At 42.1% G+C, this 16,676-nt stretch overlaps 1 protein-coding gene across 1 annotated transcript in view; it reads right to left on the reverse strand.

The window, feature by feature from the left end:
• LOC137332745 (actin-binding protein WASF3-like) overlaps window positions 1–16,676 on the reverse strand; it is a 96,711-nt gene that overhangs the window by 26,450 nt on the left and 53,585 nt on the right. Inside the window, exons 3-5 of the mRNA XM_067996682.1 lie at window positions 15,357–15,491; window positions 6,754–6,907; window positions 661–778 (exon numbers count right to left, since the gene is read on the reverse strand). Coding sequence (XP_067852783.1) covers window positions 661–778; window positions 6,754–6,907; window positions 15,357–15,491 — 407 coding nt within the window. The remainder of the gene's footprint in view (window positions 1–660; window positions 779–6,753; window positions 6,908–15,356; window positions 15,492–16,676) is intronic.

Raw genomic sequence — 16,676 nt, forward strand, 5'->3', positions numbered from 1 at the left:
TGGGGAGTCAGGAGGTGAGTCACTCGCCGCAGAATACCCAGCCTTTGACCTGCTCTTGTAGCCACAGTATTTATGTGGCTGGTCCAGTTAAGTTTCTGGTCAATGGTGACCCCTAGGATGTTGATTGTGGGGGATTCAGCAAATGGTAGTGCCGTTGAATGTCAAGGGGAGGTGGTTAGACTCTCTCTTGTTGGAGATGGTCATTGCCTGGCACTTGTCTGCCACGAATGTTACTTGCCACTTATGAGCCCAAGCCTGGATGTTGTCCAGGTCATGCTGCATGCGGGCACGGACTGCTTCATTATCTGAGGGGTTGTGAATAGAACTGAACACTGTGCAATCATCAGCGAACATCCCCATTTCTGACCTTATGATGGAGGGAAGGTCATTGATGAAGCAGCTGAAAATGGTGGGGCCAAGGACACTGCCCTGAGGAACTCCTGCAGCAATGTCCTGGGGCTGAGATGATTGGCCTTCAACAACCACTACCATCTTCCTTTGTGCTAGTTATGACTCCAGCCACTGGAGAGTTTTCCCCCTGATTCCCATTGACTTCAATTGTCCACTGTAAGCGGTTGTCCACCATATCTACTTCTGATCAGAGTGAACGGCGCTGTATATGAGCTATTTATTATGCAGAACAAAATCTGTTTGTAATACCTTTTGTCTTCGTTTTTCCTTCCTTTTATCCTCTGTAGCCTGTAGCATCTTTTCTTTCCATAAATTGAAGAAATAGGAGGAATCTGTGTAAAATTTCAGACCATCTCTTCTGTCATCCCTGCAACATAAAATGGAAAAAACAAAGTGGAGAATCCTTTTTCAAATCAGAAGGATAAAACACCCAGCAATGCATTCCTCCTGGTACTACTTCCCCCAGCCCTTCACAGAACATAAACCTGTTCATAATATAAAATATAACACAGGAAAATGCTACAGAAAACAAACTATTACACTGCAAGATCTTTCACATGATCACAATTACCCTTCAGATCAAATATCATCACAATTAACTATACATTTCCTGCCAGGTTGTTAATCTTTCCACCAGTACTCTGCTAGAACGGACAACGTCATTGTTCTCTCCAACTCCTCCAGGACATTTTAACTTTGCAGCTACCTCTGATTGTCGTGTTAGAGTAGATTTTGTGAAATGTTTTGGAAAACCCTACCTGGGCCATTTTTTAAACATTATACTTTACCAGCCCCATGGGCCTACACTTACTGTTCACAATTTTTGTTGAAGTATACTGACTTATGGGCCTCTTTTTGTTCGGCTGTGTTAAACAGGTGGCGTACATTATTGCCTCAATGTAATAAACTCCACCACGAGTGTATATTCAAGTGCAAATCGTATCCCCTAAATCTGACAAATTTGACTTTCGCCACTCTATTGTTCTACTGCAGATTGTTTAGCAATGTATAAAGTTAATTTAGCACCTCATTTAATTCCTTGCCTTTATTTCTAAGCAGAGGATTTCTTAATTTTAATCAATGAATAAATTATCCCTTACTTAGCACTTCATTATCCACTCTCCTGCTGTTTCGTGCTGCCAGACTGTGAAGCGCTGCCATACCTGATCAGACAGCTGATTTTCCATACAAGAGTGTTTGGATGTATAAAAATAAATGCAGGAAAATAATCTGTAGATTTACACATTCATTTAGCTGCAGATTACAAGTACAGTAGATATGAATAGAGAAGATGGGAATGTTCCCTTGTATGGATAGGAACATAGGAACAGGAGTAGGCCATTTAGCTTCTCAAGCCTGTTCAGCCATTCGATGAGATCATGGCTGATCTGTGACCTAACTCCATATACCCGTCTTAACCAAAGGTATTAAGGGATATGGGGCTAACAAAAATCGATCAATCTCAGATTTAAAATTAACAGTTGAGCTAGCATCAACTGCCGTTTGCGGAAGAGAGTTCCAAATTTCTACCACCCTTTGCGTGGGGAAGCGTTTCCTAACTTCACTCCTGAAAGTCCTGGCTTTAATTTTTAGGCTACGTCCATTAGTCTTAGACTCCCCAGCCAGTGGAAATAGTTTCTCTCTATCTACCCTATCAGTTCCCCTTAATATCTTGAAAACCTCGATCAAATCACCCCTTAATCTTCTAAATTCCAGAGACTACAACCTTAATTTGTGTAATCTCACCTCGTAATTTAACCCTTGGAGTCCAGGTATCATTCTAGTAAATTTATGCTGCACTCCCTCCAAAGCCAATATATCCTTCCTAAGGTGCAGTGCCCAGAACTGAACACAGTTCTCCAGGTGTAGTCTAACCAGGGCTTTGTATAGCTGTAGCATAACTTCCACCCCCTTGTATTTTAGTCCTCTCGATAAAAAGGCCAGCATTTCATTACCTTTTTTGATTATTTTCTGTACCTGTCCATGACATTCTAATGATCTATGTACATAGACCCCTAAGTCTCTTTGGACCTCCACTGTTTCAAGCTTTTCATCATTTAGAAAGTACTCTGATCTATCCTTTTTCGTTCCAAAGTGGATGACCTCACACTTGCCTGCATTGAAATCCATTTGCCACAATTTTGCCCATTTACTTAATCTATTAATATCTCTGTAATTTTATGCTTCCATCTTAGAAACATAGAAAATAGGAGCAGAAGTAGGCCATTCGAACCTGCTCCGCCATTCAATATGATCATGGCTGATCCTCTATCTCAATACCATATTCCCGCTCTCTCCACATACCCCTTGATGCCTTCTGTGTCTAGAAATCTATCTATCTATCTCCTTCTTGAATATATTCAGTGACTTGGCCTCCACAGCCTTCTGTGGTAGAGAATTCCATAGGTTCACCACCCTCTGAGTGAAGAAATTGCTCCTCATCACAATCCTAACTGTCCTACCCCGTGTCCTGAGACTGTGACCCCTCGTTCTGGGCCCCACAGCCAGGGGAAACATTCTCCCTTCATCCAGTCTGTCTAGCCCTGTCAGAATTTTAAACGTTTCAATGAGATCCCCTCTCATTCTTCTAAACGCTAGTGAATACAGGCCTAGTCAACCCAATCTCTCCTCTTGCCATCCCAGGAATCAGTGTGGTGAACCTTCGCTGCACTCCCTCTATGGCAAGTATATCCTTCCTTAGGTAAGGAGACCAAAACTGCACACAATACTCCAGGTGTGGTCGCACCAAGGCCTTGTATAACTGCAGTAAGACATCTTTGCTCCTGTACTCAAATCCTCTTGCAATGAAGGCCAACATACCATTTGCCTTCCTAACTGCTTGCTGCACCTGCATGTTTGCTTTCAGTGACTGGTGTACAAGGACACCCAGGTCCCTTTGTACATCAACATTCCCCAATCTATCACCATTTAAATAATACTCTGCCTTTCTGTTTTTCCTTCCAAAGTGGATAACTTCACATTTATCCACATGATACTACATCTGCCTTGTATTTACCCACTCACTCAACTTGTCTAAATCGCATTGAAGCCTCTTTGCATCCTCCTCACAACTCACAATCCCACCTAGTTTTGTGTCATCAGCAAACTTGGAAATATTACATTTGGTTCCCTCATCCAAATCATTGATATATATTGTGAATAGCTGGAGCCCAAGCACTGATTCCTGTGGTACCCCACTAGTCACCGCCTGCCACCCCGAAAAAGACCCATTTATTCCTACTCTCTGTTTCCTCTCTGTTAACCAATTTTCAATCCATGCCATATATTACTGCCAATCCCATGTGCTTTAATTTTGCACACTAACCCCTTGCGGGTTTTTATCAAAGGCCTTCTGAAAACTCAAATACACCACATCCACTGGTTCTCCCTTATCTATTCTACCAGTTACATCCTCAAAAAACTCCAGTAGGTTTGTCAAACATGACTTCCCTTTCATAAATCCATGTTGACTTTGTCTAATCCCGTTGATATTTTTTAAGTGCCCTGTTATCACATCCTTTATAATAGACTCTAGCATTTTCCCGGCTAACCGGTCTGTAGTTTCCTGTTTTCTCTCTCCCTCCTTTTTTAAATAGTGGGGTTACATTTGCCACCCTCCAATCTGCAGAAACTGTTTCATAATCTATAGAATTTTGGAAGATGACATCCAATGCATCCACTATTTCCATGGCTACCTCTTTTAGTACTCAGGGATGCAGATCATCAGGCCCTGGGGATTTATTGGCTTTCAGTCCCATTAATTTCTCCAGCATTATTTTTTTTTACTAATACTAATTTCCTTTAATTCCTCCTTCTCACTAGACCCTTGGTGCCCTAGCATTTCTGGGAAGTTATTTGTGTCCTCTTCCGTGAAGACAGAACCAAAGTATTTGTTTAATTGCTCTGCCATTTCCTTGTTCCCCATTATAAATTCTCCTGTTTCTGACTGTAAGTGACCTACATTTGTCTTCACTAATCTTTTTCTTTTTACATACTTATAGAAGCTTTTATAGTCTGCTTTTATGTTCCTTGCAAGTTTACTCCCATGCCCTATTTTTCCCCTCTTAAATCTATCTCCTGGTCCTTTTTTGTTGAATTCTAAACTGCTCCCAATCCTCAGGCTTGCTACTTTTTCTGGCAACCTTACATGACTCCTCTTTGGATCTAATACTATCCTTAATTTCTTTTGTTCTCCATGGTTGGGCCGTTTTTCCTTTTGTGTTTTTGTGCCAGAAAGGAATGTATAACTGTTGCAATTCATGCATTCATTCCTTAAATGTTAGCCATTGCCTATCCATCATCATGCCTTTTAATGAAGCTCCCCAATCTATCATAGCCAACTCACTCCTCATACCTTCGTAGTTTCCTTTGTTTAGATTCAGGACCCTAGTTTCAGATTGGACTACTTCACTTTCCATCTTAATGAAGAATTTCATCATGTTATGGTCACTCTTCCCTAAAGGAGCCCGCACAACAAGATTATTAATTAACCCCTCCTCATTACACAATACCCAATCTGGGATAGTCTATTCCCTAGTTGGCTCCTCAATGTCTAAAAAACCATCTCGCACACACTCCAGGAATTCATCCACCACAGTATTATTGCTAATTTGATTTGGCCAGTCTATATGTAAATTAAAGTCACCCAGGATTACTGTAGTATCCTTGTTACACTACTTACAATGCTACCTACATGTGTGTCATCAGCAAACTTGGATATGTGGCTCTCTATCCCATCATCCAAGTAATTAATAAATACAGTGAGTAGTTGAGGCCTCAACACAGATCCCTGTGGGACACCCCCAGTCACATCTTGCCAATTTGAGTACTTGCCCATTATCCCTACTCTCTGTCTTCTGCTGCTCAGCCAATTTCCCAACCAGGTCAATAATCTGCCCTCAATTCCATGAGTTTCAACTTTAGCTAACAGTCTCTTATGAGGGACTTCATCGAATGCCTTCTGGAAGTCCATATAAACAACATCCAAGGGCATTCCCGTCCACTACTTTAGTCATCTCTTCAAAAAATTCAATCAGGTTCATCAAGCATGACCTATACTTTACAAATCCATGATTGTCTCATCAGCAGTAAGACGGTGGATCAACAGAACATCTTGCTTTAATGAATGTATCTGATGACTCCCAACAAGCATCTTAAAGCAGTGCTATATTTATATAATACACATAAGGATACAAGATATTATATTGGGAAGAATTGGACAGCCCAATGTGTTTCACCTCTAGATTCAAGTTCATCTTATTTTGGTGAGATGAAAGTCACCTCTCTAACCACACAGGTACTTAAGGAAATTAGATTAGTTCTCAGCTGGAGTACTGTGAGCAGTTTTGAACACTCCATTATAGAAAGTATATTAAAGCCAGTGAGAATGTAAGGTGTAAATTTGACAGGGTGATGCCAGGGATGGGTAACTTTAGTTATAAGGAGAAACTTGAGCTATTTCCTCTAAAATATAGAAGGTTAAGAGGAGATTTAATAGAGGGTTTTAAAATTATGAAGGGTTTTAATAGGATAGGGAGGGAAAAATTATTCCCCCTTGTTGGGGAGTCAATGACAAGGAGCCATCAATTTAAAACTGTCACTAAGAATTTGAGGAGAAAAGTTAGAACTTTTTTTTTAAAAAACAGAGTTGTTAGAGCATGGAATGCTTTGCCACAAGGATTAGTTGAGGCAGAGGCTCACCACCACCTTCTCAAGGGCAATTAGGGATGGGCAATAAATGCTGGCCTCGCCAGCGACACCCACATCCCATGAACGAATAAAAAAAGATACATCTTTTAAGAAAACAATGGATATATATTTGAAGCACAGGAAAATACAGGGCTATGGGGAAAAAGCATGGCAGTGGAATTAGTTTTGGATTGCTCTGGCAAGGAGCCTGCTACAGCTAAATGGCCTCATTCTGTGATGTAAACTTCTATGATCCTATTGGGGGAGCAGTCTCCAGTTCAGTGGGCATAGGTCCACTGCACAAAATTGCCCATAATTTCACACTAAATTGGCAGTTTCACTCAGAGACGCTGCAAGAATGGCTACCAAAAGAGATGCAAATGCCATATTAGCGCATTAGGATATTATTCTGTACAACAGGTCAGAAACACATTTTGTAGTAGAGCGTTTTGCCCTATATCCAGTCAAAGTTGTATCTCACCTGGCAGCACCACATGCTGACAACTTCACCTTGATGGATGCACAAAAATTCACCAAATCTTTTTGAGGAAAGAATTAGATCCCCTTATAAAGTCACAGTTGAGGAAACTAATTTTCTCCTCCAATATATTATCCGGATTTGAGCGTATTACCAAGCGCCAACTAAATTCTTACCTGTATGGTGTCAGGATGTTGAGAGGTGGCGGTTTGTCACATTGCTGGAACATTTCCAACACTGGATTGGGAATAGTATTTCGTGAAACCACCTGCTGGTCTTGTATTGTTGAACTCTTAAATGCTTTCCTCATGTTAATGTCCTGAAGTGAGACTGCAAACCAAAACAAAATAGATGGCTATTGGGACACTAAATCCACCTTTATTCAAATAGCAACCACGAACACTTAAGGAAAGAGAAACCTAACTTTTAGCCTCAACTCCTTCTTGCGCAAATGTCCCTATTAAATACTTTCTCAAATGTCTTTTTGCATCCATTTTAAATGTGTAATATTTGTAGTAATAGTTCTCATTACTAGTGAAAGTTAATGCAATCTGATTTTATGGTGGTTCAACGGTGGTAGCAGTTACTGTATGCTTTATGGAATGATAGATATAAGAATTTCCCCCACCATTGATTCCATTTGTAGTAATTTCTCCCCCTCCATCCTTTTTCTGCCAATTTCTGCTCTCCCTTCCTTCTCTACATAAAGCTTTGATGTCTTCATGAGTAACAGTGCCCTGGGTGCCAGTTAACCATCTGAAGTGATTTTTAGTCATAGGTCACATCAGAGCAGAGGCAAAGCAAGGTTCACCCCTCAAGGGGAAATCTGAGGCTCAGTGAACACTGCAGATGTATTATAACAGAATTGGCAGTTGCCTGGGAGGAGGCTGTGAGTCTATCCTTCATGTAGCAGAAGGGTACATGTGTGGGTGAGAAACAGACCTAAGGAAAAGAAATAAGATAGCTTCCAAAATGCAGGGGAAGGAGATAATAAAATGTAAATCTGTTTCTATTAAATGCTGTAATGAATATACTTCATGCTGAAAGGTATAATGATACAGTGTACCTTTTCCATCAGTTGACTCATCAATTTCAAGATACATTCAGGTATTTTAAAATGCTTTACTAGAGGCCTTGGATAGATAGGTCAACACAGAAGAAGGGATGGTCAGGGTGGTGTGAAGGGAGATGGTCAGGGGGGCATGTAAGATGGGGATGTTTAAGGTGATATGAGATGGCTGGGTGATATGGGAGAAGCAAGCATCAGTAAGCAGATCAACACATCAAACTACAAACAAGCAGAAGTTGCTGCAGAAACGCAAAGGGGCAGACAACAAAAGATTCCTCTAAAACCATTTTTTTTAAAATCCAGGAGCAGATACATTCTAGATTAAATGTAGTCTTGCCTTCACCATTTTATCTTCAACAAAACCAAGAACTGATATTGAATCACCCTCATGCAATGATAGAAGACCATATAATTGAAGTGGTCGGAAAAAAGTCATTATATAGAATGTTTGTTAGTAAACAAACCTTAATTGAATAAATCAGAACTTTATTCTAACTGAAGGAAACAGGAGATCCTAGGACACTCAAACACAACAAAGTGTGCAGTGACACAGATTTATAGTAAGATGTTTATTATTTTCTCTACTTTTTTAGGTTCATCCTTTACCTCACACGGTCTCTGATCGTTGTCATTGCTGCTCTAGAACAAGCTGGGAGGAAGTACATTTGAGCAGCCTGAGGTGACTCCTGCTCCCATCGTTCCTCCCTCCTAACTTCTACTCAGTACTTTTCCCCAATTGGAATTATATTGTGTCGGAAATCGCTGATGCAGACGTGCATCCCAAAATCATTACAACACACAATACAAATAATAGAAAAGTTACATCACGGAAGGAGGCTATTTGGCACATCGACTCTGTGCCAGCTCTATGCAAGGACAATCCAGCTAGTCCCACTCCCCCACCCTATCCCCGTAGCCCTGCAAATTTTCTCCTTTCAAGTACTTATCCACTTCCCTTTAGAAAGCCATGATTGAATCTGCCTCCACCACCCCCTCGGGCAGTGCATTCCAGATCCTAACCACTCGCTGTGTAAAAACGGTTTTCCTCATGTCACCTTTGGTTCTTTTGCCAATCACCTTAAATCTATGTCTTCTGGTTCTTGACCCTTCCGCCACTGGGAACAGTTTCTCTCTATCTATTCTGTCTGGACCCTTTATGATTTTGAGTACCTCTATCAATTCTCCTCTCAACCTTTTCTGTCCAAGGAGAACAACCCCAACTTTTCCAGTCTATCTATGTAATTCAAGTCCCTCATACCTGGAATCATTCTAGTAAATCTTTTCTGCATTCTCTCTAAGGCCTTCACATCTTTCCTGAAGTGCAGTGCCCAGAACTGGATACAATACTCCAGTTGTGACCGAACCAGTGTTTCACAAAGGTTCATCGTGACTTCCTTACTTTTGTACTCTATGCCTCTATTTATAAAGCCCAGGATCCCGCATGCTTTTTTAACCATTTTCTGAATCTGACCTGTCACCTTCAATGACTTGTGCACGTATACCCCCAGATCTCTCTGTTCCTGTACCCCTTTTAGAATTGTGCCCTTTAGTTATGTGTCACCTCACATTTTTCTGCGTTAAATTTCACCTGCCACGTGTACGCCCATGCCACCAGCCTATCTATATCCTCTTCCCTGTTCACTACATTTCCAAGTTTTGTGTCATCTGCAAAGCTGGAAATTGTGCCCTGTACACCCAAGTCCAAATCATTAATATATATCAAGAAAAGCAATGGTCCTTGTACAGACCCCTGTACACCTCCTTTCAGTCTGAAAAACAACCATTCACCACTACTCTCTGTTTCCTGTTACTCAGCCAATTCTGTATCCATGCTGCTACTGTCCCTTTTATTCCATGAGCTTCAATCTTGATGATAAGCCTATTATGCGGCACTTTATCAAATGCCTTTTTAAAGTCTATATGCACCACATCAACTGCATTACCCTCATCTACCCTCTCTGTTACATCATCAAAAACTCTATTAAGTTAGTTAAACACGATTTGCCTTTAACAAATCCTGGCTTTCCCTAATCAATCCACATTTGTTCAAGTGACTGCTAATTCTGTCCCAGATTATAGTTTCTAAAAGTTTCCCCACCACCGAGGTTAAACTGACTGGCCTGTGGTTGCTGGGTTTATCCTTACACCCATTTTGGAACAAGGGTGTAACATTCGCAATTCTCCAGTCCCCTGGCACTACCCCCTTATCTAAGGATGTTTGGGAGATTATGGCCAGTACCTCTGCAATTTCCACCCTTACTTCCCTCAGCAACCTAGGATGCATCCCATCCGGACCAGGTGACTCATCTACTTTAAGTACAGCTAGCCTTTGCACTACCTCCTCTTTATCAATTTTCAGCCCATCCAGTATCTCAACTACATCTTCCTTCACTGAGACTCTGGCAGCATCTTCTTCCATGGTAAAGACAGATGCAAAGTACTCATTTAGTACCTCAGCCATGCCCTCGGCCTCCATGAGTAGATCTCCTCTTTGGTCCCTAATCAGCCTCACCCCTCCTCTTACTACCTGTTTACTGTTTACATTCCTATGGAAGACTTTTGGATTCCCTTTTATGTTGACCACCAGTCTATTCTCATACTCTCTCTTTGCCCCATATAGAAAGAAAAACCTGCAAATATTGAAAATAGAAAAGACAAATTAACAATTCAGAACTAAAACTGAAATATAAGCATCTTTTGTAGGGTGGAAATATTTTTTAAAAAGGAAGAGCGGTGAGGAAAAGAGATAAGAGTTACTCCAATTAATGAGAAGTAAATAAGTTGAATGACCTGCAAGCTGCTGAATAGAGAAGCAGGAATCTGTTAAGTTATATAAAAGATCATCTCAGGGAGGCACTGAAAAGACATTACAAAAGTAAGCAAACACCGAGGATGGTGAAAGCACCAGAAAGGCCCATGCAAGGCAAATGGCAAGAAAATGGGGGAAATATTTAAAACTGTTTAGAAATGTATGACGTCTGAAATGAAAACAGTAAATGTTGGAAACACACTGCACTCTTCCATCTTAAAGAGAAAAAGCAGAATGAAAGAGATAAATGAAATTCACAGCAAAGAGAGGAATGCTGGACTATAAATTGGGCTGTAGGCGAACGCAGCCTCCTAAGGACCCAAAATGGTATCCGGAATGCGCGCTTACACTTCTAGCGTGACATGCGCCGGACGCCATCTTGGTAAAGGCATTTGCACATGTGCAGATAACAGACACCAGCAGCATGTAAAGTAGGGAGAAAATGCGGTAGATCAGTGTGCAACGCTGATTTAAAGGGACAGATGCGATTTTGGAACTCAACGTTCCAGCCAACGCACTGTCTTAACCTCATACAGCTGAACAGGTTGTAAACGGCATAGAGGACCCCCCCACCAGTGCTATTTAAAAGGGATCATGCAGAAGTTACAGGTTAGTTGCTGGATTATTGCTTCTGGCTCCTGATGCATTTGTACCTGTTTTTGGAAGTCCCCCATACTTGAATAAAAGGACTAGGGGACATAACCTGAAAATTAGAGCCAGGACTTTCAGGACTGAAGTTAGGAAAAGATTCTACACGCAAAGGGTGGTAGAAGTTTGGAACGCTCTTCCACAAATAGCAGTTGATGCTAGCTCAATTATTAATTTTAAATCTGAGATTGATAGATTTTTGTTAAACAAAGTTATTAAGGGATATGGGGCTAAGGCGAGTATATGGAGTTAGGTCACAGATCAACCATGATCTCAGTTAATGGCGGAACAGGCTCGAGGGGCTAAATGGCCTACTCCTGTTCCTATCTTTCTATGTTCCTATAATAAAGTTTCAATACTCTACAGGAAGTGGGCTGGCTAGCTGACAGGTACTGACAAGTGCACGGGCTGTGTGGCAGGGGTGAGACAGGAATGCTGTCATCCTGAGAGAGGACAGCAGGTTTATGTTCCATGGAGCCATTGCCACTTGCTGCCTCCTATTATGCATCATCTTCTCCTGCAAGAATGCAGGACATGTGTCAGTGAGTGTCCTGCAAGATGTTTGGGTGATGTGGCTGTCTTTGTTGAATAGCTGCCAGTGTGTGTGACCTGTGAGTTGTGGGTGTGCAGCTTGCAACAGTGGTAATGTATGAGGGTGAGAGGAAGCATCTGATTGGAAGAGTCGAGTACTGATTGAAAGAGTTTGTTGGTATGTAGGTGATGGGGGGTGTAGTGGAGCATTGGATGCGGCTAGTGGTGCAATTGGTAGGAGATGCCACTTGACAGTTACCTCACTCACCTTGACCACTCGTGTCAAAGCACTGAACTTTTTCCTGCACTGCACCCATGTTCATGGTGCTATGCGCCTCGCATTGACTTCTTCCCATACTGCCTTTTGAACATATGTCTGAAGGGCCTCTTGCCCCCACCCTGCGGATATAGGATGCCCTTCCTTCTGTCCACCTCTTGCACCAAGGCTTCTAGTGCATCATCAGAGAATCTTGGTGCACGGTCTCTCGCAGGCACGGTACAAACTCAGATCAGTAGATTGGTGAGGTCTGACGTGCAGATTGGAGGATGTGGGATTTAGTAGTGTGCAACCTTTATTCAATGTTTTAAATAACTCAACAGTTTGTAAACATAGGGACAGGACCTGCATCTGTGTTTTACATATGCAATATCTGATCTCAATTCAGACTCCGTGCGGACCTGTATCTTACATTTTACAAATAAGAGGTGCAGGCTGCCTTTACGCGATGCTAGCCACTCGCGATATCGGGGCCCCCCTGCTGGTGAGCAGCCACTCAATAGCTAGGCCTGGCTGCTCGCAGATATCAGGTAAATCACCAGGCAGCACGAATGTGACGTGCTGCCTGCATCTCAACAAACGGGCGCAGGTTAATCGCGCTCTGCAACCCCCGAGCCTGGTTTCGGGGGTTATCCAATTTAACCCCCATAATCTCTTCCAGGTTGGCATTCCTGGAAGGAAAGTGGCTATGGCAGCAAATCAAATAATATAAATAAAAAGGAAAACCTGTGAAAGCTGGACATCTGAAAGAGAGGCAGAAAATGCAGGTCAGTCAGCATCTGAAAAAACTTAAGTTTAGTTCCTCTTTTCAGCACAATTTGCATTTCTCTCTTTCATTTTTTTGCAGGACCGACAGATCTACTGCCTGTTTCCAGGATTTCCTTATTCCATTTCAGACCTCATGCACCTTTTTTCTTGCCTATTTCCTTCTGTGGTCCCCTCCCTTGCTTTTCATCATCTTAGCTACTGCACGTTCTTTTGTTCTTCTGATATCCTTTCGTTACCTCACTGAGATGATTGTTATATCATTTAACAGTTTCTTGCTTCTCAGTTTGTAAGTCACTCAACCCATTTACTTCCACTCAATGATTAGACTATCTGTTGTCGCTTTTCTTCCCCTTCCACCCTATGATGGGGCTCAAGTTTCAGTTTTCAAGAAGGGTCTTACATCAGAAACACTAATGTGTCCTTTCTCTTCACCGATGCTGATGGAGTTACTGTGTATTTTGGCTATTTTCTGTTTTTATCTTTAAAAAATATAGCACCATCGCAACCCATTTAAATCAATGGTAGTTTCTCAACTACTGAAAATTAACATTTTTGGAGGAATTTCAGTTGTATTCCTAAAAATTCCACTGACCTTCCTCCTTCACCCTCACCTCCAACAAGTGTGAGGTGCTCATGAACTTCTTTGTCTAAGATAGTGAACATCTATTCAGTTGTCTCTACTGCTTCACCCGCCCTTCCCCTTGCCCATCAAGACAATCCTACCCCCAGGATCTTCCCCCCTCCCCCTCATGGAGTGGTCCTGAAACCATGGCCTCGATATTAATGAGAGGGCAGGAAGGGTGCGGGGGAGCCCGGTAGCAGGCGAGGAATCCAGGAAGGCCAGGTATGTGGAGGCCCTGCCGATTTTAACAGCAGGGCCTCATTTAAATATATATTATACACACACACACACACACACACACACACGTGCACAGTAACACAGCAAAGTCTATAGGGTTAAAATGCAAGTTTATATAGTAAGATATTTCATTATTCCACCCCCTCGTCGTATACAAGATTAAGATTCAGGTTTATGGTGAGATGTTCTTTATTTTCCCCCTTACACAGGGTTAATTTCATATACTGTTCTTTTCAGCTAAAGATCAAATGTTTTCTACCAGAATTAATATTCTGAGTTAGCAAGCTGTGGGGGTGTGTGTGTAGGCACAAATGCAACTGCAAGCTGCAGTACGTGGGAAGAGGGATCAACAGTGGAATTACTCATTATTACAACACATAAACTGTATATTTGGTGGGGGCGGGGGAGGAAGCAATGAGGAGATCAGACTCACTGTCACAGTCACTGAAGGAGGCCCGGCTGCTGTTTCCAAAATCAAGCAAAGAATGGAGAGGACTGCTTTTCAACTGACAAACCAAGATGAAAAGCCAAGTCTCACATTGTGGGACATCTGTGTCTCACCCATCTGTGGTGCAGAATGTTTCAGCTATCCAGAGAGTGGCTTCCAAGCAGGACATTGCATTGGAATGTAGCTCTCAACAAAGTCTGTAAAACCACCTGCAGTAACTATCACATAGGAACATAGCAACATAAGAACAGGAGTAGACCATTCAGTCCCTTGAGCCTGTTCCGCCATTCAATTAGATCATGGCTGCTCTGTACCTCAACCCCATTTATCCGCCTTTGATCCATATCTCGATACCCTTACCTAACAAAAATCTATCGACCTCGGTCTTAGAAGTTGCAATTGATCCAGCATCCACAGCCTTTTGGGGGAAGAGAGTTCAAGATTTCTACCACCCTTTGTGTGAATAAGTGCTTCCTGATTTCACTCCGAAGACATGGAGTTAGTTTCTGCATGTATGCTGATGACACCCAGTTCTATCTCTCAACCACCTATCTTGAACCCAGCACTGCTTCGTGCTATCAGAATACTTTGCGACAATTTCCTCCAGTTAAACTGTGGGAAGACCGAAGCCATTGTCTTTGGCCCCTGCCACAAACTCCCCTACCCTTGCTACTGATTCCATCTCCCTCCCTGCCAGATTTTTTGCAACCAAGTGTCCCATTCGATCCCATGGTGGGAATCTGACCCCATATCCCTGCATCACTAAGCATACCTGCTTCCATCTCTAATATCACTTGCCTCCGCTCCTGCCTCAGCCCATCTGCTGCTGGAACCCTAATCCATGTCTTTATCACCTCTAAACTCAACTATTCCAATATTCTCCTGGCCGGCCTCCCATCCTCCATAAACTTTAGCTCGTCCAAAACTTGCTGCACATATCCTATCCTGCACCACGTCCATTCACCTATGACCCTCGCCCTTGCTGATCTCGTTTGGCTCCCGTTCCCCAATGCCTCCAATTTAAAATTCTCGTCCTCATGTTTAAACCCCTCATGGCCTTACCTTTTTCTATCTCGGTTACCTCCTCCAGCCCTACAACCCCCAAGAGTTCTTCATATTCTGGCCTATTTTCAGGTCTAGTGTGAACATAGGCCTTCCTATCGTTATATTTTCTTTTGTACTTCCTATTAATTTTCATAGTTCCTTTTGTTTCTCGTCACGGTCTTTGGTTGCAGGTGACCAATCTGGCTAATCCCTCTTCCCCAACACACACAAACACAATGCATTGTAGAAAACCCTCCCGGCAAAATACAATGCAACTGCTTATCAGCTTGCCCTGGTCTGCATCCCTCTTGCCCACCCTCACTGACCTTCCTCTACAGTGGAGTCCAGTTGGGTGACTTTAATTGCCAGGCAATCAATTCTCTCCTGGAGAGAATTAACTCGCATACAGAAATTGTTAGCTTCATTAAAAAGCTCTCCGAATATATCTTCAGCATGTCTACCTGTGAGGGAGAAGGCAAAACATGTCAGTTAGAACCATTGGCCAGATTTGTCCATTTTGAGTGCTCTCAATTTAATGAAGAAACAGACAAATTTAACAGGTTAATCCCAACCTACATGCAAAGAAGAAAGTGAAGGTGACAAAGATCACAGGTTTGTTTTAATCCAGATTACTGAGTGTTTTTATGTATGAAAACTCAAATCCAAGTAATTAAGCTAGTAAAGGGATTATCTTATTCTTGCAATCCTGGGTGTTACAGCATAGTTTGTCACTTGTTCAGTTACAGAAAATTATACTGAGCAGGTTAACTGTTTAGAGGGCTTGTAAAGTACAACAACTTTAACATGTCCCATGCTGCTTCACAAATAAAAAAAATAGGGGAAAACATACTCGGTTTAGTTCGGAGGTAAAATAAAGTGGGTTGGAATCATGCTAAATGGCTGCCACTGAGTCTCTTATTGTGAGTACATTAACGCTGGGACGCAGCAGTTTGCCTCCAATGTACTGCACGCTGAATTCTCAAATCAGCGACAAAGGGAGAGGCACAGTGGAGGCCAAGTGTTTATGCACAGGGAGAAGGGAAGAATCAGAAGTAAACCTTGGGATTTACTTGTGTGTCTCCCAATGCATGGCATCTCAGCCAAATTGGTGATATTTCTTGGGTTTACAGGATAAGTGGAGAAAAAAATCTTTAAGAAGACAGGAAGTCTGATTGTTAGCAATAAATAATTTTTTTTTCCTCCATTTGTTTGAGGGAACAACCTGAGCAGTTAGAATGGCCTTAGGCCCAACCATCATTAGTCTGAGGCACAGATTCCAGGCATTTAAAAAAGTGTATTTTCCACTCTCTTCTCCTCAAGGTGATTGATCCTTTCAGTGATACAATTCCATGTGCTCCAGGCACTCTCCAGTATACCACCCCAGTGATCATTATTCATGTCTGAATCTAGACAGTGAGTATCAACAGGCTATTTTATCATGGGGGCAACACAGTCGAGCCTGATCCACAACCAAAATCAACACACATACCTCTTGCAGCAGGGTTCATCGGACAGCGATGAGGACCTGGCCAATTTTCCACCCATAACCCCAGACCATTGAAGACAAGTGTAAAAAGAAACGAAAGAACTTGCATTTGTATAGTGCCTTTCACAACCTCAGGAGGCTTTATAGCTAATGAAGTACT

The sequence above is a fragment of the Heptranchias perlo genome, chromosome 15 (genome assembly GCF_035084215.1).
Source record: "Heptranchias perlo isolate sHepPer1 chromosome 15, sHepPer1.hap1, whole genome shotgun sequence".
In the NCBI taxonomy this organism is placed as follows: domain Eukaryota; kingdom Metazoa; phylum Chordata; class Chondrichthyes; order Hexanchiformes; family Hexanchidae; genus Heptranchias; species Heptranchias perlo.